Source organism: Haplochromis burtoni, unplaced genomic scaffold (assembly GCF_018398535.1).
Source record: "Haplochromis burtoni strain Fernald_Lab_line unplaced genomic scaffold, NCSU_Asbu1 Contig_401, whole genome shotgun sequence".
Taxonomy (NCBI): Eukaryota; Metazoa; Chordata; class Actinopteri; order Cichliformes; family Cichlidae; genus Haplochromis; species Haplochromis burtoni.
The window spans coordinates 19,449-40,790 of NW_024582762.1; the positions used below are offsets into that span (position 1 = coordinate 19,449).

The 21,342-nt window shown below is 39.7% G+C and overlaps 1 protein-coding gene across 3 annotated transcripts; it reads left to right on the plus strand.

Annotated features, from left to right (window-relative positions):
• The first annotated feature begins 134 nt into the window (after positions 1–134).
• Positions 135–20,019, plus strand: LOC102309585 (sodium/potassium/calcium exchanger 1). Of its 3 annotated transcripts, XM_005944412.2 has the most exons (12): positions 135–509; positions 1,127–2,229; positions 4,217–4,384; positions 5,946–6,054; positions 8,974–9,027; positions 9,616–9,666; positions 10,789–10,866; positions 13,099–13,241; positions 15,229–15,504; positions 16,046–16,135; positions 17,413–17,579; positions 17,937–20,019. In XM_005944412.2, the coding sequence occupies exons 2-12, from the start codon at positions 1,279–1,281 to the stop codon at positions 18,184–18,186; spliced, it is 2,337 nt and encodes a 778-aa protein (XP_005944474.1). In that variant the 5' UTR covers positions 135–509; positions 1,127–1,278; the 3' UTR covers positions 18,187–20,019. The 3 variants fall into 3 exon arrangements, with proteins under 3 accessions (XP_005944474.1, XP_042068872.1, XP_005944476.1); XM_042212938.1 differs by lacking the exon at positions 8,974–9,027 and having other exon boundaries at positions 137–509; XM_005944414.2 differs by lacking the exons at positions 8,974–9,027; positions 9,616–9,666; positions 10,789–10,866 and having other exon boundaries at positions 151–509.
• The last annotated feature ends 1,323 nt before the right edge of the window (positions 20,020–21,342 follow it).

Consider the following 21,342-nt stretch of genomic DNA (forward strand, 5'->3'; position numbering starts at 1 on the left):
TAATCATATTAAGCTTTATTAACTTCATCTGTTTAATTATTTTGAGCGTTTATTTGCAGTGTTTCATTCCAAGCAGATATTTATGTTTAGATAACGCTTTCTTCTTTGTGAGGCAAATAAGAATTTCACGTAATAATCGGTTTCTCTATCTAAAACACCTGACCACACCCTAAGTAGGACCCAGCTTCCTGTGCAAGTCCCTGAACGCCCCATTATTCTACATCAATTCAACAGGCAGCAGAGTGTCAGGATTCGCCTCAAAACTACACCTGCGAGCCCAGCAGCAGTTTGAATGTTGGCGTATTGATACAGCCTCATGTGTGAGAGGGAAGGTGAAAGGTGTTTGGCTGCTTATCCTCTTAGTAGCATTATGCTGAGCCTCGTACAACCCCTGCCATGCGGTGCGCCCTTGTAGTTCCCCAAAAACCGGAGTCAGCATCCCTGCGTCCGTTGCGCACAGCTGGAGGAGCAGTCCGCAGCGGCGCGGGGCCGAGCAGCCGGCCGCACAGGTAAGATCCGCGTCCGTGCTCTCTTCACACCGCTGCTTTCTGCAATTTATGCTCTTTTTGCTGATAGTGTGTAGATTAATGATGTACACCGACCTTGCATTATAATCCGGGCTGTCCTCAATTAAACCCCAACGCGCGTCTTTCACTCGCAGATTTCATGTTTTGTTTTTTGTTTTGTTTTTTTTAAAAAAAACATGTTGACGTTAATGCACATCTGGCAGTATTAATTATTAGTATTATTTCATTTACAGCACGCGCGGATTTCATCACGCTAATTTCTGTGCGCTCTTTAAGCCACAATCAGCAGGAATCTCAGTATTTACTGATTTTATTTAGACGGATCTCCTGTTTTTTCTCGCCGCTTTAACATGTTTGACGTGTTTTCAATAGACTCCTATTATGTGAGAAGCTAAAGCCTGAGTGATTATGTAGCCATAGTAACAGGTGGCTGTCTGCATCCTCTATCACCCTCAAATACACACATAGATACACGCGCGCACACACACACAAACACACTTTTCCTTAGTATATCTGCAAGTATGCAAGCAGAGGGGACATTATAAATACACACGTGTTCATGATGTGATTTTAAGCTGTAGGTATTTTCTGGTTTTCAGTCCTTCCACAGGTCAAAGCTGAAGATGAAACACACTTTGTGCGTACGTGTGCTTTTTTGTCTGCTGTTGGCTTCTTCATACCACATAAGAGCGCAGGCATGACTAAGGATTAGCAATGCATCTGACATAACTTCCTGTTTGGAGTCGAGACAATGAACGTATACTTGCCTCAGAGGAGGAGACTAAGGTGCAGCCGCATCCTCTTCTTTATCTCAGGTGTGCTGCTGTGTTTCGTCTACACCTTGACTTTGAAGGCCAGGCTGTCACAGCCACTAGCCTCTGCCCAGACGGATGATGGAGCGGAGGTGGGTAGCGATGAGCATGTGGAGGTCAGCATCCGGGAGTTGATAGCGTCTAATGAGACTGAGGAAACTAAAGCTACCCTGGTGAAAGTCGTCAACAGGACGGATATCGAACAGTGTATCTATGTAGATCCCCAGCCTCCCAAACCGCCACCAACTCCACCGCCACTGACCACCGCAACTCCACACTACCCCCCAACCCAGCCACCTCACAGGAAGGGTGACTACCCAGAGGACTTGTTCTCGATAGAGCAGCGTCAACAGGGCTGGGTGGCCCTGCACATTGTAGGGATGGTTTACATGTTTGTCGCCCTGGCCATCGTCTGCGATGAGTTCTTCGTCCCTGCGCTGGAAGTCATCACCAACAAGCTGGAGATCTCAGATGATGTGGCTGGGGCCACATTCATGGCAGCGGGAGGCTCTGCCCCTGAGCTCTTCACCTCCCTGATTGGGGTCTTCATCTCCCACAGCAACGTGGGTATCGGCACCATTGTGGGCTCAGCCGTCTTCAACATTCTCTTTGTGATCGGCATGTGTGCCATCTTCTCTCGGGAGATGCTGCACCTGACCTGGTGGCCTCTGTTCAGGGACGTGAATTTCTACATCCTGGACCTCATCATGCTTATCATCTTCTTCCTGGATAACATGATCCTGTGGTGGGAGAGCATCCTGCTGGTGCTGGGCTACATCAGCTATGTGAGCTTCATGAAATTCAACAGTCAGATCGAGCAGGCGGTCAAGACCCAGCTTAACAAACACATGAGCATCGTTAAGGTGTGGACCACAGAGGAGCCAGAGAAGGTCAGTAAAGGTCCCTTTTTTAAAACAGGTGTTCAATGGCTACAGTTTCCCCTTTTTTCTGTCTTTCTTTTAATTTCTTGGTCTGATTGATGAATTGTGTCTTGCCTAGAGGTGAAATCATTAATTCCTGAGCTAAAATAATTAATCAGTTGAATAGTTCATTAACAGATGATAATTACACAGTACATTGGTTGGTAATCATTTTTAATACAGAAAAGGCAGTGTGCGTGTGTGTGTGTGCTGCTTGGACTAGCTTACCTGCCATCAGGCTTCCAGGCTTTCTTGGTCACTTTGGTTTTTTGCTCTTTAAATTTAGACAAATGAACACTTGCTGTGACACTTTTATTGCACTTTCGGTCAAATTATATTCAACATGAGCAACTTGAGCATCTTCTTTTGTTCATGGCTTCACGCTCACTGTAAGGAGAGATGGGGGTTGAAAGCATGAAAGAAAGTAACATCCATAAATAACTGCACATTTCTACAAAGACTCACAATTCACTGAAATGAAACATGAAATTAGGTAAAATAAATAGAAGAAAGAAAAAAAAGATTAAAGGTTTGCCTTCAGACAGGCTTATGGAGTCAGTCACTGTGCAGAGGTACACTGCTACACTGGGTTTGGCTCTTTCATGAGATTTGTTGACATTAGGAGAGAGAATGAAGCGTTAACAGGTGTTAGAGTTATTTTTGCTTCAGCAATAAGAGAACAAAAGAATTTCTTTCATTCATCACGCATTTATCAAACATAAAAGGATGGATGCAGCCAAAACAGATATTTCTCTAAGCAGTTGTTACCAGAGATACTATCTATCCATTTATTTTCAGTATACACAGTATATTTTCTATCCTTTCATCTCCGCACAGTTGGGACTGCCGCCTGCTCGGACACACTGAAAGAGAGACAGTGATTTGTGGTTCTGAGCAGGTGAAAGACTGTATTTGTGTAAAATCCTTTGATGGTACTGAACAGAGAGGACTCCAGGTGTCATAGATGGGGCGTCACAGGGTGGAGTGATGCAAGTGTCAGTCTTTCTGTCAAAGCCCTGAAATACCACTATATAGAGACATCATTTCAATTACAATTTAAAAACAAAGGAATAAAAGGTTCATTTCCTGCAGGCTGAACAGCTCTCTGCTCCGCTGCTGCTGGGAGAGATCAGCAAATGTCTGAGGCCGTAATCAACATGCAGAACTGCATTACAATATCTCAAGGGCCCGCAGCAGATTCGCCAATTAGCCTGAAGCATGTCTGCAATCAGCATGTGCTTCAGTATTAACACCAAGTGCAGTGAGATGCGTTGCCACATTACTGGGTCAGAATTGCTGAAATTCAAAACCTCTTCACAGATTTCAGTACATGGTGTTCACATTTATATACATGCTCAACCATCATTTTTTTGTTCTTTTCATCAATAGAACACATTAATATCACCTGTTGCATACACAAACACATATATACATAGATTTGGGAGCTCAGTTTAGGAGCATTCATCGTGGAAGCTGTGTATCAGTAGGAATAATGCAGTTTTTGAAACTGGAGATTTAAAAAGGATCAGCCTCAAGGCTTAAGGGTTGTGACTTACTCTTCTGCTGATGGTGAAAAACTCATGCTGGCTGGACTTCTAACTAGATTAGGGGCTTACTACTGTCTTTTGTAAAGGATTAACCTGGAATTCTTGACCTGTCTCAAGACTACAGCTGGAACCATGTCAATTCATCACTTTGCATGTCTACTCCTATGACTGAGTTTAGACTGAGTTTCTACAGTACATTATAATACAATACAATGTTATTTATATAGCACATTTAAAAACCAGAGGTATGTCAAAGTGCTTCACAGAACCAATTAAGAGCAATAACACATACAAATACAGACCAATCAAATTGCCAAAGCAATCTCCACTGTTCATATGCTTGAATGTATACGTGTGAGGTAACTCGAACTACTGGTAACCTGAACTGCTGTTAAACTGCTTCACTATAGGAAAGTGAAGCACCACCACCTCCACCACCTGCTGCTGCTGCTCCAGCTGCTCCAGTTGCTGCGCCAAAAGTTGAAGAAAAATCCAAACCAGAACCTGTACAACCTCCAAGCAGCCCTCAAAGCAGCAAACTGCTGCCAGACTCACAAGATGACAAGACAAGACTCAAGGTTTGAAAAACAAACCTTTTGTTGGTTTAGACCATATGAAGGATTAACAAAGCCCCAGCTCTGAAAAATTAAATACAGTGAAATACTTAAATCTAGTCTTTCTATTGGCCAGTAGAGGGTGAACTCCCCAGTTGCAAAAAAGGATGTCCAGTTATATAGATGTCTGGCAAAACAACTCTAATGATCACTTTTTAAAGGACATCAGTAAGCACTTAAATGTTGAGTTTATGGTGTCAGTCATTATTTTCAGTTCTTACTGAATATAAAATGATGTTCAATTTGTAAATTATGGTTTAAATTACAGTCCAAAAAGATGACAAAACAGACTAGCTTTTTAGTGACCCCATGCTGTGAAAAAAAAGTCAATACCACATAAGCATGCAGTGTTCCTTGGCCACTCCATCACTTCAATCTGGCCTGGAAACACTAATATGGTAATGGGACAACTGGGTGATGCCACAATGGCCCTTAAAGCTTTTATATAAAACTTATGTTATTTGTTGGCTAAATCTCCAGTTAAACTGCAGTGTGACTTCCTTAATTTCAAAGCAAAAATTAATATTTACTTTCAGATGAATTAATGGAGGGATGCATCAGCTCATAATGGAATAAGATCGTAAAGGATCAGCAGATATTTTTATCTACACAGGGAGTGTAAGGCTCTTCCTGTTGTAGCTGTTGTAGTAGCATTTAAGTGTTAGATTTACTTTTAAAATCTTTAGGTTTGGTTTATTTTATATGTATATGTATTGTTAGCATACACACAAACTCTGATATAATAGCATAAGTTATTTAATAATTAATAACCCAGTGAACTTGTTACTTGAATTTACACAAATTAAAATTATCAGACTTACTTGGCCTGGCTTGCTACTATGGTAAGCTAGTTAGCTGGACATGCTAATGTTAGCATCTTGCGTTAAAGCAGAGAAACATGTTGGTTAATCTGTTCCTCACACTTTCATTGACTGTTTTTGGCCCTTCAACGTTTGAAACAAAAGTCAGAAGTCATCTGATGAGACAGTTTGTTATTTGATTTTTGGGGTAGATATCGAGGTCCATCAGGCACTAGTCCTTCTCTCCCTTTTGTTTTATTGTCCAATTCTTAAAGGTGTTTATCACAACGCAAGATAGTGACATTGGCAAAACAGCCTGTACATATTGTTACCTTTATTATTGTTTTCAGCAATAAAACTCTAGAGTGAGATGACAGTGTTAGCCTGTAACATTTGACAATAATTGTTACCCATTTCATGCCAGCCATTTTGGCATGTCAGTGTAGGGTACGCTCAGGTGTCATTTACAGTCCTGTTGTATTTAATGTTTTAAACCCATTCCATTTATGTGTAGTACCAGGACCCTGGTTCCTCTAACTGGATCATAGCCATAGTTGACGTTATTAATTATACCTGTTTTTCTCCTTGCAATACCTTGTCAAAATGGCTGCTCTAACAAAAGCAAAACACCTTTTTGATTCTCACTGGTCTGCACTGGTTAGTATTATTAAAGGTTCCCTAAGGTTAAATGCTTTAGTTCTGACTAGGTGCCTGTTGTCCTGTAGGTGCGTCCAGCCCTGCAGCGAGGAGGCAGCTCAGCCTCCCTACACAACACCTCGCTTCGGAGCACCATCTTCCAGCTGATGATTCATACGTTGGACCCTCTGGGAGAAGGTAACCAATGTTTTCTCGGGTGATAATATCACGTCTGCAGCAAAATTAGAAATTAAAAATGCACTATGCTCATTAAAAACTGGTGCAACATACATATTTGGGTCAACAACCAAATATGTATGTGTAAATGTCAAAGTTCTAACCTCATTATTTAGCTACAATTTGATCCTTAATTTTAAAGGACTTTCTGTGATGAAGTATTTTACCATTTTAACATAAGTAAACAAGATGCAAGATGTTGGAGACAGCAGGACCTCACTAATGATTACTTTCATTATCAGTTCCCTAATAAATTTGTCTGTAATTAGATTTAATATTTTTTCTTATTTCTGTACCTGATGCTGCATCTTCCATTCAGGAGTAGTTAAATTAATTAAAAAATAGTTAAATCTGCTTACAGCTTCTTTACAGTTTTCTTGACATTTATTAAAGGCCTATAAGCTTCTTATAAATGCTTAGAAGGCTTAAATAAATCATTATCATGCATAAGAAAAAAAAAAGGTGTAATTAAAAATAATAAATAAAAAAACAAGTGAAATCCTGTTGATCGATTAAATGTTCCAGCTTGTTGCAAAGTTGCCAGTGACTCAGCTGTATCCCTCCTGTCCCTTTCACTGAGTCAGTGTCGCGTGATGAACCGCAACGACCTTCAGTCTGTCCTCGAACTCACCGGTGTGCTGTTCCCTAACTCAAAGCACTGAGCCACTGTTGATCCTTAATCAGCTTTTCAATACAGGGTAATAAAAGCTGGATAAGAGCCAGCATGCTAGCAAGCCGAGCGCTTTATCTCTGTGGAAGCAGAGACCGGCTCCTTGCAGCTGGACTGCAGTACGCAACCCTAACCCTAAACATGAGTGATTTCCAGATAAATAAACCCGTGATTTTTTGCATACAGTTCATTTGTGGAGCAACTGGTTTCAGTGCAGCAAGTGTGCTGCAGTGTATTTCTGTATTTGTGCTGACAGCAGAAGAGAAGGCTTTGGTCCGACATAAAGGAATCTGACTTATCCGTTATTTCAGCTGATCTATGAGGTTTCATTCACTACATCAGAACAATGTGAAGTTACATCTTTCTAATTCAGAAACTTCTGCTGTATTAGGGAGTGGTATTTAATTGAGTTTTTTCATTCTTTTGTTAAATTTAAACAATATTAAGGACAGCGTTCCTGGAGGATTAAAAAGTTAAATTATAATAATTCCACAATAGTAATGCCACACAAAAAGTTACACATCAAAGAAGACGTTTTTGGACTGTCAGGTTGTAGCTAGACTTTCTTACTTTCCAGGATTTGACTTGAGTTTGTGGCTTCTAATGTTCCTCACAAGGCTGTCTGTTACAGTGTGGACAATGACTGCAGGGCATCTGATTTAAAGTATTCTTGCTAACAATGTCACCAAATTTGCAATGACAGAATTGGACAATGTAAGAAAACTTGACAAGCCATGGCAGTTGCATGGATCAAACTTCAGACCCTTAATCAACCTTTATGTATACCGATTACAATTATATTAGCAGAAGAGGAAAACCCATGAATGATGTCTTCTATTTTCTTAGCATAGTACAAGCAAGGTTCCCTCTAATTTTTCATGTGTCTGAGCGAACACACAAACTCCCTGAGCGGTCCCTTGGACCACTGTGAGCAACAGCAGACGTGTGCACTGTGGTCACGCCAGCATGGAATCCATCCAAGTCACATGGTTTATTAAAATAATCAAATTACAGCATTTACATTTATGTTAGACTACTTTTAATTAACTGCTTTAGCCCACTTACAATGAAAATGTAAAAAAATCTTGTTCATGACCTGTGTAGTATGTTAACACTATTGGAAGTAAAAAATAACTTGAACTCCAATTCTGAAAAAACAACTTTCTTCTTTTTTTTTTTTTTTTGTAAAGCTCTGACTTGTATTATTAGTATGAGTCTGTGGTCTGGGAGAGAGTCCTGTAACTCTGTCTGCAAAATACAGTATATAATGTTGGGCAATTAATTACATAGTTACTTCTTCAAAAAAAGTAACTGAGTTATGCAAACAACAAGTTTTTTGCAGCCGTTTACCTAAAAATGCAGCCAAAGCGTTTTTTTAAATAAACATTTCAAACTATTTACAGAACAATCAGCTGTTCTGCATCAAATTTGATGCAGTAAATATAAACCACGATAGTATTCAGGAAGAAAACCAAACATTGCACATATTTTTTTATCATAATTCTGGTTTAATGTGGCCTGTCAACACAATTTAAAAACTGGTATAAAGTCCACACTTTTTCCGTCAATTGTCCCGTTTGTCCTGCTCACATCTCCAATGGTTGTACACGTTGTCATTAACGTGGCTTCACTCCACATCAGCCACGCCACTTTGCTAGCTAAAACACCGTGCCAGCAGTGCGCAATTGCGCACGCGCGCAGCTTAGAGGGAACATTGAGTATAAGTACAGTATAATACTCTATATAATAATGTATATGTGTGTAAAACTGAAATAAAGTAGTGTATTGATTGATTATTAAGAATTTAATAAAATCCATGTATCTTTAGAATAGTTCAAACCAATAAAAAATGATACTTACTTTATGAATTACAAAAATAAATTGTAAAACACACACATTACATTTCCAAGTTTGCAGTCTTGCAAATTTTAGCCAATCTTTATGCGGTGTACTCAGCTGTAAAAGGAAAATGAATGTGACTCTAATTCTGACTTCTAAAATGCTCACAAGTTGCCAGTTATTTTGAGACCAGCTCAAACTGTTTTTTGATAAGCAGTTATGTGTGACAGCGTTTAACCTGAGCCTGTTACTACCATGCAGAGATATTATTTTTGTTACTATGAAACATTTACTGCACCATGAACCTGAAAACTGTCAGTCAAATTGAAATGGCCCTGAAGTTACAACCATGTCTGTGGTTTCCATCGTAGAAGCAGTTGTTAGAGGGGCCGTTAAAACCCCTGGCCCCAGAAAAGTCAGAAGAGGTAAGAGTTACAAAAAGTTGTTACCTGGTTTGAAGCGTTTGTTGTCTTTAATTTTTTTGTGTATTTGTTTGTGGATCAAACTTCAGATTTCCTGCTTAGTTGTGTTGCTTATCTATGTTTTGACGTCAAACTTTCTGGAACTCATCACAGTCACTCAACATGGGCATGTTAAACTTTTGGTCCTCATCTGTTAGCCTGGCTAATACAAACCTGACATACGAGACAATTCACCGCTGAACAGAATAATGTTTAGAACAACAGTGGGGCTCAAGGCCAGGGATGGATTAGCCACTGAGTTGGAGATGACTCCAGATGACTCCGACATATCATGTCAGCAGGTCCATCAAACCCAATCTAAGTTAGGCAGATACCACAGGAAACCACAGAGGTCATATCCAGGCTTCAGCAGGTCTCAGCTGTTTTAACCAATACCTATTCACACAGACAGTATGTGCATACCAAGAATATGTGGGTGTTTTTGTGTCGCGGTTTGGAGAATGAGCTAATTTTTCACCTTTGATGTCAAAAAGAAAAAAGTAATTAAGGAGTCAGACTGATAACATTGTGTTGTGAATGTCTGCCAATCAGAAACATCTTTTAATGGTGATGTTCGAGGGGAGGGGCCAGTACAGAGGAAAGGTAAGGTGAAAAACATCATTGCTGTTGTGTTGTTTCTGCACTAGTTGTTCTTGTGGTTGTTGTTGTTGACCGCTATGCATGCATTGGATGGTTGCATGTTTGTGTGTCCGTCAGAAAGCTGTGAGAATCGTTGACCTTTTGGCACACTCTGGCTGTTTGTAAAGAACATGACTAATTTACCTGTGGACTAGTGTCATTGGCTGATATTATGTATTAGACAATTTGCATATTATTGATCAAGAAACTGACCTCACAGCCCATTGTTGCTGGGTTCAGTCATTATGCAAATGTACTGTTTATAAGGTAGGGGAAACCCGCATTCAGCTGAAACTGAAGAAATCACTTGGATGAATGAGGAAACATTTCTCCCACTGAGAAAATGAACACAAACAACTTTTTGGGGTCCAATTAATAAAAATCACATTTATTGGACGCTGCAGTGTGTATCAATAAATACGTGGTTTGACAATCTTAGAATAGTTTCCAGGTTTTTCCAAGGGTAGCTGCATAGGCAAAGACTACCCTGACTAACTTCTGAAGCACACCCAGTCATTTTGGGGGGGCCTGAAATTTGACAGAAATTGCACAGTACAGAAGCTCCTTTGACTATGATGACCTGGATGACTGAGAACCTTCACAGACAGAAACAGAAAGGAGTTTCAAGGGTTACTTCTGGTAGGACTTATGAGCGCTGATGTTCCACCAGAGGGCACTCTTCAACTTCCATAACAGTATAAACCCAACAACCACATAAACCAGGCATGTGGAATGTAAACAATAAATTACAAACAAACAAAAAAATGTCCTTAAAGACTGGGAACATTGGAATGGTAAATAATCAGATATCTGTATTGGCCTGAAAAATCTTATCTTAGTCAGGCTCTAGAGTAGATAAAAGCTTGGTGGTGATAAACAGCTTCAAATGAGTCGTAAGTAAGGTTCACATTTTAGCATAGGTACCAGTAATTGTACCTGTTCTCACGTTTGCACTGGATTGGATTGGATCTTTACTCCTAAATGCTGGTCAGTGTGTGTTTATCAGGTCATGTTATTGTTAAAGCTGGTTGTAGAAGAACAGGCTTCACATGAGATTTGTTTGAGCAATGATTCTTTTAACTGCAGCGAAGAACCAAGTAAAGCCTATGAATGTCCCGGTGACGGGCAAACTGCAGAGCAAGTCCCATCACCACTGCAGCGAAGGTGAGTCGTTTGTGCGATGAAACGCCTTTCCTGAAAGCATACTTCCTGTGGGTGTGTTCCAGTGCCATCAGTATTTTGTTTGACTAAATGCATAGTTTTGTTACATGATTTCGAAACATAACCCGGATTTCCAACAACATCTGATTTATATGTTGAAGCGCTTGTATTTCTCTGGCCATTTTTACCCACAATCCTCTGTCATAACATTGCGTAATTTTGTATGGTAATGCAACAGTACAGAACACATATCAGTTATTTTTGGCATCTGTCTGAGAGGTACACTTGTGATGTGTGTTAGCCCAGTTTTGCATAAAGACTCAGAAAAAAAAAATCATATTTTAAATCACATGGGATAAAATTTAGTCTCAGTATGATGGTAAAAATCAAATATCAAAATATCTCCCTCTATAATCCATATTGTGTTTTTTGGTTTTGTTTTTTATGTATTTTGTACTCCATTGTATTGAAAATGACTTTAAATATGTTTTGGCATTAGGCTCAGTTTACTTTTCCCATTTTTTGTGCTATTAGCTCAAACGGGTGAAAGAATGGATCTTTCTAAAGAGCTTACAGAATATGAGCCTGGTGTTTTAATAGGGTACCTCCACAGCAAAAACTCTCTTTGTGAAATTTCTTCCCTCCTAGATATTCCACGATCAGCTGTAAGCAATACTATCTGCTTGTCAAGTGATAAAGTATAGACCCTGCTTCCAGGTCTTTAGATGGAAACCAGCACTCTAACTTACTGCTTCTGAGTCAATTAAACCTCATAAATCATCTTTTTCGGGGATGCCGTGATGTTAAACTTTATTGTAACAGCTGGGATAGCAGTGATGCTGATCATTTTTATTGAAGATAAAATCTCATTGTTGTCACAGTGTTTGTTTAGGAACCGAAGAAGAGTTTGAACCTGGAAATAGATGATGTAAAGTTACAGAGCGGGGTCATAAAGTGCATGTGTAAAAGTCACAAACACTCTGCTCATTCACTAACTTCAGAATTCCAAACCTCCTCTGGTATTAACATCAGCACAAACACTGTGCTCTGGGACCTTCATGGCTTTGGTTACTTGAGCTGAGCAGCTCCTGTAGGAGGAGCTGTGCATGAGACAAAGAAATTGGATTAAATTTATTCTCATCTTCTAATTTAAAAAGTTAATATCAGGCTGCATAAAAGGATCCAAAGGATGTTTAATTTGTAATTAATTGTGTGAATATTCAGATGAAGAAAGTTATTATTTTAACAGTTGTACTGTTGATTAATATTGTAGTGACTTGTGCTTTGACATTTATTGTGATATTGCGAGTGCACATATGCACATGGTCTTCTATCAGTAATCAGAGACAGTTTTGGGGTTGAAGGAGGTTGTTCTTCAGACTCAGTTAATATGTTTGTGCGTCATAGTGTGGAGTAAGGAGTTGCTTGACAGTCTGAGGTGCACAGCAAAGTGGGGCTGTGAGGAACCTGGAGAGGCCTCGACAAGACCGAATCAATGAGCCCTGAGGATTAACATGCATATGAGTGTGCATGTGACTCTCTTCCCCGCCTTTAGTAGAGCATGTTTATTGCCAGACACTCCAATCACTCCCACTGCCACTTCATACTGGCCTCTAGAGCAGAATAATTTGTCAGTGTAACATTAAATTTGTGATTTATCTTCGCTAAGTGTGAAATTAGCTGCAGTTCTCTAATATTTAGATACGTTTAAAAATAAGTGTGAGCGGAAGTTTTCCAAATTCTTTAATACAGCAAACTTGCTTGGAAATTCAAATTCACCTGAATTTTTAATCACCTAACTGCAAAGTACTTTAGCTGATATAAGGTGAGGAGTCATCAGTCTGAAGTGATGGATTTAAAATGTTGACCATAACACAAACCAGCAGGGTTATTACATCATCCAAAAGTGACTCTGTTCAGTTGTGTTCAGTTAGATATGGGGAAACACTGCTGCATACAAAGAACAAACTAACAGACATCTTTGCCCTTTCAAAATAAAATCAAAGGAAAAGTCAGAGTGGCAGGTAGACAAAGAAGACAGTGAAAAGGTAAAAGTAAAAGCATAAAGTCACTAAACATTTAAGTGAGGTTGATGTGTCCTGTTTGTAAAAAGATGCAGTGAAACTGTTTTATCTAAAATGGCTATGGGATATTTAAAATCTGCAGTGTTTGAAAAGCAGGTTAAAATTCATATTTTTATCTATATTACTCCGTGTGGTTTTCCTCTTTTTTAAGATCCAGATCAAAAGCCAAAGTCTGAGCAGCCAGCTGCTGCCGGTGCATCAGAGGGAGCAGCTACTGCTGAGCCGTCCACCTCACAGCCTCCAAAGGCAGAAGAGACAACTCAGGAAACATCTGACCGACCGGACGAATCGAAGGTACGAGATGATTTCAGCTCACTGTGCAGTTTGCCACAGAAGTGAGGAAAGTGGAGATTTTAACAACTTTGATCCTATAGTTTTAAAAGTCGTGATAATACACGTCCCATCTTAATATGAACACACATGTTTCTTTAGCTGTTGTCATGTTGCCAAAAGAAACTAGTTAAGTTGTCAAGGAAACTGATGAAAACCTAGCAGCATCTGTATCCTCCATGCGAATTGCGAAGCACTGGAATGCAGTCAGATGTTAATTGCAATGTGAAGCCTGGGAAATAACAGGCGTGATGAGCATGTGAAGATGGCATTACTGTCTCCCTAGATTTGAATAGATTAGCTTCAAATTCATATTTCTGCTTCTTTATCTTTTCAACAGACCTGGAGACAGAAAGCTATGACTTTAACTATGTTTCTTACTTGATTTTGAATCTTCAGATTTTAAATTGGCCTCTAATTATTCCTGGCATAATGTATTTTGAAAATGCACCCAAGGAATATACTTAAGTACATGGTGTATTAGTAAAATTGAAGGAAAGATGGTAAGACCATTGGCTTCAATCTGCACATTTTCAAACTAATTTAAGAGGTTTTGGCTTGCTTCATATTTGTTTCTGGTATGTGTTCTTCTTTCCTAACATATTACATTTTGTTTATGTGGTACAGTTCAAAATAAAGCTTGAAAATGACAAGAATGTATAATCTTTAACAAACACATCAATTGAGAAATGAAGGTAACCGTTAACACCCACACAAGTTGCTTTCTGTCAGTTTAGTGTCACCTCAGTTTTCTGGCATACTGACCTCAGATCACACTTTGCATGGAGGCCTGTATATATCAGCTGCCAGCACTTTTTGAAAACCACATCGCCAAAGCCAGAAGCTGTGAACAAGGCTGTGAGGAGGTTGGATAACATGCAGCGTTGAAGAATGATGGAGGGCCTAACACAAGCACACTAGCTTATACTTTTTGTTAATTTATTGTTCATGTATACATAAAAAATTTAAAAAGGAGTGGCAGTAATGTTGCAGAATATTAACAAAGTATTATAGTAAGATATTAACAAATAACAAAGTAAGATATACTTAATCTATCCTAAAAGTTGGGAAATTACTGTGTTATAAGCAAACTAACACTACAAACTAAAAGAACCTCGCTCAGTGAAGTAAATACAATATCACAAAGCAAAATAGCTCACAAAGGTAAAAAGAAAAGACGCAAAATAAAAATAGAGCTAATTTAACTAGAAGAAAAAAAGTGAAGAGCTAAGATAATAAGGGGGGCTTAATAAGTAAAGCTCTGACAATATAGGGATATTTCAAATACACAATTCAGGCCACAGAAATGTTCCTTCTCTGTAACATGTCCAGGATTATGCTGCTGTAACTGGTGCAGTCCCTTCACATTTCTTGTTACCACTCAGAGTAACGTCTCTGTCGCCCAAAAATACTGAAACCATGTACGGTCACAGTGGGGTCTGGAAAATGTGAGTGTGTCAATATCTTGCTGCAGCACTCCAGGATACACATCAACTGTGAGCTCACATTTGCCATGATGATCACTGGAAGAGCTCCAGAGCTGAAACCCTGTCTTATCCTCCAGGACTGTTGTGCTCAGGAGATAGATCTGTCAGTACCATCAGCTGGTGAAAGGTCTCCATTGCTCAATCTCATTAGAAAATAAACCAGTAGTAGACTGGTAGTAGAAGTAGACTCATCCAAGACTGGACGTTTCAAGACTTTCAAAACAAAAAGTCACAAGTTCATACACATAAATAACAGTGAAGTCCTCAAATAATAAAAAAACCCAGCTAATTTGTGAAACGTACCTAAAAAATTTCTCATGTAAAATCATCAATTCACCAAGACCTAAACCAGCCTTGAAATATTAAATACTAAATAATAAATCTAATGCATCTTTTATGTGGTTCCCGCTTCGTTGTGTGCAGTGAGTCAGGGGGTTTGACTCACTCTGTTCCTTCTCCTACAGGCAGCAGCAGCAGCAGCATCAGCAGGTGGATCAGGGGGCTCTGAGGGCAGCGCTGAGGATGAGAGTGGTGACGAAGAAAGCAGCGACTCGAGCGAGAGTGAAGATGATGGCGACAATGAAGACAAGGAGGAAGAAGAAAAGGAGGAAGAAGAGGAGGAGGAGAACCAACCATTGTCTTTAGGGTGGCCTGAAACCAGGCGCAAGCAGACGACATATCTGTTCCTGCTGCCCATCGTGTTCCCGCTGTGGCTCACCCTGCCTGATGTCCGCAACCTGGTGAACAGCCCTCATCATCATTATCATTATGACCTATGACCTTAAAGCTTTACATACTAAAATGATGTATTTTATTATCTTTACCCATGTGATTGGAACAGAATTGGCTGAAAACTTGGCTTCTGTAAGCTGTACAAACTTGATAGTTTAAGACATATTCATGCAATATGTGATTTTGACCGTGGGCACTAACAATAATGGTCAAGGTGAAATGCTTAGCTAACCTACAGGTCATATAAAGTTTTTACTGATTTTCACATTTGGTGTTACTTTGATCTGATTTTCACCAAAATTAATTCATCTTGAGCTGTTTTTGGTATCTACCGACACACAAAACTTGAAAATATCTAGAAAACTGTGAATGCTAACAGACAGACAGAACCGACTGCAGTGAGTGAATTGTATGGATCAGATGCTATCATTTACAATGGATTACATTGGATTAATTTTTTATTTTTTGTAGTTTCAGGATCTAAGTCTCTGTTCCCAGGTGTCATAATGTTTTTGAACATGTAATGTGAATGGCTCTGGTGCTTTTCAGGCATCCAGGAGATACTTTGCCATCACCTTCATAGGCTCCATCATCTGGATTGGTGCTTTCTCCTACCTGATGGTGTGGTGGGCTCATCAGGTTGGTGGAGTCTTAACACATGTTATGTTGGTCTTTTATTCACACTGATAAGGACCCTGGCAGACTACTTTCCTACATGTCTCAGAGTAGTCGGCCCTGAGTGATGTCAATGATACTTTCAGGTGATGCTTCTGCAGTTAGTGCGGTTAGTTTAACATAAAGATAGTGAGAGCATAACATAGAGACAGTGAGACTGTCCTAGTTTTATAGAAAGTTTTGTCTTTTGTCTCGTTTTACCTTGTGCAAGAAAAAAAACATAATTTTGCCCAATTTCTCCTTAAAGGTCATCTCATTGTGCTTGCACCGCAGTTGAGGTCTGGGCTATGAAAGTTCTCGCTCTTCTGGACATTATAGTGGAATTTACAGCCTGATCCTCAGGCATGAATGCACAGTGCACAACCCCATGATTTTTAAAAATTGGATTTAATTGGGAGATTATGGGCTTTTCCATAATGCTGTTTGTTCTCTGGGTTCTGGCCTCTTGAAATGGCAGCCTCAGAATAAAAATGGACAAAATGAGACTTCCGGTGAGTGTTTTTGTTTTTGTTTTTTTAAAGCAGCATTACTACAAGAGGTCCCGGGGTGCACAGAAAGACAACCTTGGAGAGAGACTCCTCTCCCAGTGTACTTCAGACCCAGCCACACACTGAGACGAAAACTGGTTTATCCCAAAGACAAACTCCCAAACACAAACTTAACAATGTAGTGTATGCTGTACAGTATAGCGAGGAATGCTCAGACCTCTACATTGGAGAGACCAAACAATCACTTCCTACACACATGGCACAACATAGAAGAGCCACTTTGACGGGACAAGACTCAGCGGTTCATCTCCATCTAAATGGCAAAGGTCACTCTTTCGTGGATGCCAATGTTCACATTTTGGACAGAGAAGACAGATGGTTTGAAAGAGGAGGGAAAGAAGCCATTTATGTCCACATGTCTTTAAGGAAACTTAAAGAAGTCCAGATGCTTTTCTTTCCAAGCTCCTTAGACTATGATGACCTGGATGACTGAGAACCTTCACAGACATACTTGGAGAGAGACTATTTAGGTTTTTCTGTAATTTGAGTTTTATTTAGTCTTTGTTGGAGGAAAAATGAAGAAAACAAATGAATAATGTAGAGTAATGTTAACTAGTTAATTAGTCACCGATTTGGGCACACGGTTTAAAATTTTGGTCTCACTTTGTGGCACTTGGGCAGTTTTACCAACCAACTACAGCCAGGTTGGGGATACTCGTTCTGACACTTGTTTTTATCTTTTACTGTTTGCAGGTGGGTGAAACTGTGGGCATCTCAGAGGAGATCATGGGACTGACCATCTTAGCAGCTGGGACATCTATCCCTGACCTGATCACCAGTGTGATTGTGGCCCGGAAGGGTTTGGGTGACATGGCAGTGTCCAGCTCAGTGGGGAGTAACATCTTTGACATCACTGTAGGGTGAGTCACTCTTAATTCCATTCAGTTTTATTTACATAGCGCCAAACCACAACTATCGCCTAAGGCGCTTTATATTGTAAGGTATTGACCCTACAATAATATGGAGAAAGCCCCCAGAATCCATTGTGTCTAGAATAAAGCATTAATTTATCCACCATTGTACCTGTACTTCAGTCAACAATTGCATCATTGTTGTAAACAAATAAACCAATATTGTACTCACTATCAAAAAGTTACAAGAAGCTATGCTAAAATAGGCCAAAATATATTTTGTCTGCTACATAAGATGTAGCAGACGGGGTACGAAGGTGTGATGGTAAATAGCTTGATTTCTGCTTCTGTTCTGTTTGGTTTTAGTCTGCCGATCCCTTGGTTGATATACACCCTGCTCCACAACGGTGAGCCAGTTATGGTCAGCTCCAATGGCCTGTTCTGCGCCATTGTGCTGCTCTTCCTGATGCTCCTCTTTGTCATCATCTCCATCGCCGCCTGTCGGTGGAAGATGAGCCGAAAGTTGGGCCTCACCATGTTCGTACTGTACTTTGTGTTCCTCGTCCTGAGTGTTCTGCTGGAGGATCGTGTCCTCATCTGCCCTGTTTCCATCTGAGGGAAACGGCACCGTCACACAAGACTTGGTACATCCACACACGAATGATACTGTAATATAGGATCTGTTAGAGAAAAGAACTGAGCCTAATGTTAAAAGGCTGATCAGGCACACACTAGATGCTAAATTAAAGGAAAATTCTACGCTTAATGTGGTTTTACATATTTAATCTGACATTTAATGACATTTAATCAACATTTTCCAGCAGCTCCAGTCTCATAGTAAAGTCTTACCCTCCACCTTTTTAACTGAGTGTCTAAGCTCTGTGAAATATATTCAACATATAGTGCAAAGAGATGTACACTCAATGAAATAAGGGCTAGGATGTTACTGTCTTTGGTATGAAATACAATGAGATATCCAACCGTGGCCTCTGTTGGCAGGAACAAAGACTGCCACTAGGCTCCTACTGCTTTAGTATGAGTAGTGGGATTAAACAGCAGGCAGGGGTACATTGAAATGTTAGTAGAAGAGATTGGAAAATGTGAAGCTTAAATCATGGCTTTCAAGTTTGGAGGGTGTGTTTGGTATTGGACATGTGGCTTGCAGGATTTGATCCATTTGTGCACATGTTCAGCCGGTAATCAGCAATCTGACTTTATTGCCCACAAAGAAGTGATTATTTCTAACATATTGTTTAATAGTTACCAATAGGAGTCCACTGGGAGTGCACTGAAGCAAGCCCGACTACTGTGTGTCCATATTTCCAACATTTCCAACAGTTTTTTAATGAAAAACGGGAAAACGATTAGACTTAGCCGCTTAGTCTGCAGGCGCGTGATTAGAAAGCTAAGTGGTCACAACTATTTTTCTTTGTGGTTTAAAAGCAACTACCATTGCAACTATCATTTTCAAAGTTCATTACTAGCCATACTGTGCAACATGGATTTAATCAACTTAAGAGACACATTTGATTAGTGTAGATTGTACACTGGATGATGTTACCTGCCGAATCTTGGCCAAGATGAATGGCTGGTATTTCTCATGTGTGTGTTTCCATACTAGATCCTCATTTGTGCGGTCACAATATCAGCTGAGAGAAATTATCTTTAGTTTTTCTCAAGTACTGGTGTCAGCACATCATTTCATGTTGCACTCCTAACAATAGTAGGTGATAAAGGATATAACAGCAGCGGTGAGATGGCTGTCTTTGATTTCAAAACCATTACAACAGCCAACTTTGAACCTCTTTCACAGTGGGCTATAGAATCACCAGTTTGGAGCCATGACCAAATTAAGAATAGTTTTACCCCAAGAATCCTCTTCAAATGCAAAAAGTGCAACAGTTTTGTATAGTAGTGAAACACATTTACCTAACACATGAAAGATCACAGGTCAAGACCAGGAGAAGTCACAAATCCTGAAGTCCAACACACAGATCCATCTGCTGTAGCGACCTGCTGTGAATGAGGGAGTAGCTGGAAGAAGCATAATTAAAAACTTCTTATCGCGGGAGCAATGACTGTAAAATATCAATACAGTAATGCACACAAGACGAGAGATGTCAGAATAAATCAGGAAATAACTAACGCTAAGACCAGGACTAAGATATATAAACTTGACAGAACACGACGGGGATGACAGAAAGAGGTAAACTAGAATACAAGCAGACTGCAATCAGGATATAATACATGACGAATGAAAATAAGATCCTAAAGAGCCAAACATAAACACAAGAGGCCCTCAAAAGACACAAGGAACAAAATTCGAAAATGTAGGTTCACGATACTCCCCCAGCTCTCTCCCAGTCTAGAACTAGAACTATATATATATATTAGGGGTGCAACGATACTCGTATCGATATTGAACCGTTCGATACAGTGCTTTCGGTTCGGTACGCATATGTATCGAACAATACAAAATTTTTAATTTATTTCATCAACTTTCCTTCTGACGATGCTGTCTGTGTTGAGCGCTCAGTGGATCTGCGCTCGACAGTGCAGCCTAGGCAGAGTAGTCGAACGCAGATTCACTGAGCGCAGCGCAAGCTAGCGAGACAGACGTTAAGCTCTCCTTGCAACATGGCAAATTGAACTTCCCCCACCCTAATTCAGATCTGGCGTTTGGAACTATTTTGGTTTTCATGTGACGTATGACCCTGAAGGTAAGCGCGTCATGGACAAAAGTAAAACAGTATGTTGGATGTGCCATGCAATGCTCAATTACATTGGTGGGAACTAGTGTGTTAGCGCAGTAAGCTCGTTAACATGTTGGTTGTCCAGTCCCACGGTAGCTCGTTAACGGAGATTTGCCGTGTTGTGGCGTTAACGTCATTTCAACGAGATTAACGCTGACAGCACTAGTGGGAACACAAAGAATATGACTGCACATTTACTCCGACATCATCCTAGTGCAAAGACAAGTGGAAGCAGACAAAAACAACAAGCACGCATGCTACAAACTTTACCAGAGTCATTTAGACAGCCGTTAGCACATGATTCTCCTTATGGGGACCTGATATGTTTAATATGCTGCTGAGAATATAGCCCAGAAGAAGCGTATAGTATAGCTTTTATTTTGGAAAGAGCCATTTCTCTGTAATAAACTCTTTTCCAAAGATGAGTGGCGATCAGATAGATTTATTATTTTATCCCTTTATTGTTTCAGCAACATTACATTTAAAAACTGTACGTTTGAGTTAAAATATATATTTATAATTTTAATAAATGACAAATTAAAAAGGCATGAACATTTTTTGTGTATTGAAAAAATATCGAACCGTGACACCAAAGTATCGAACCGAACCGTGAATTTTGTGTATCGTTGCACCCCTAATATATATACTGTACTATATATATCTTGAGAGATATGTCTGCCAGTACATATATACTGGCAGAGGCCAGGAAACAGTCATTTCTTTACTGTGGCAACAACACTTACGAAATATACAGACTGTGTATATTTGTCCAACACAGCAAGTATAAAACTTAGCTGTAGCTGCTGGAAGTATCTGAAAATGACACCACGCTGCTTAATTATTGTCAACAAACATGAAGCAATCATAATACATCCCCATTCTGTTAACAGATTTTCTTTAGTTAGTTTTTTTTTTTTTTTTTTGGTGTTGGTGGAATTTTCCTTTAATAAGCAAATGCTTATGGGTAGTCTCTGAGCTGACAGCATTAGGTCATTTAAAAACATTACACCCACTCTAGT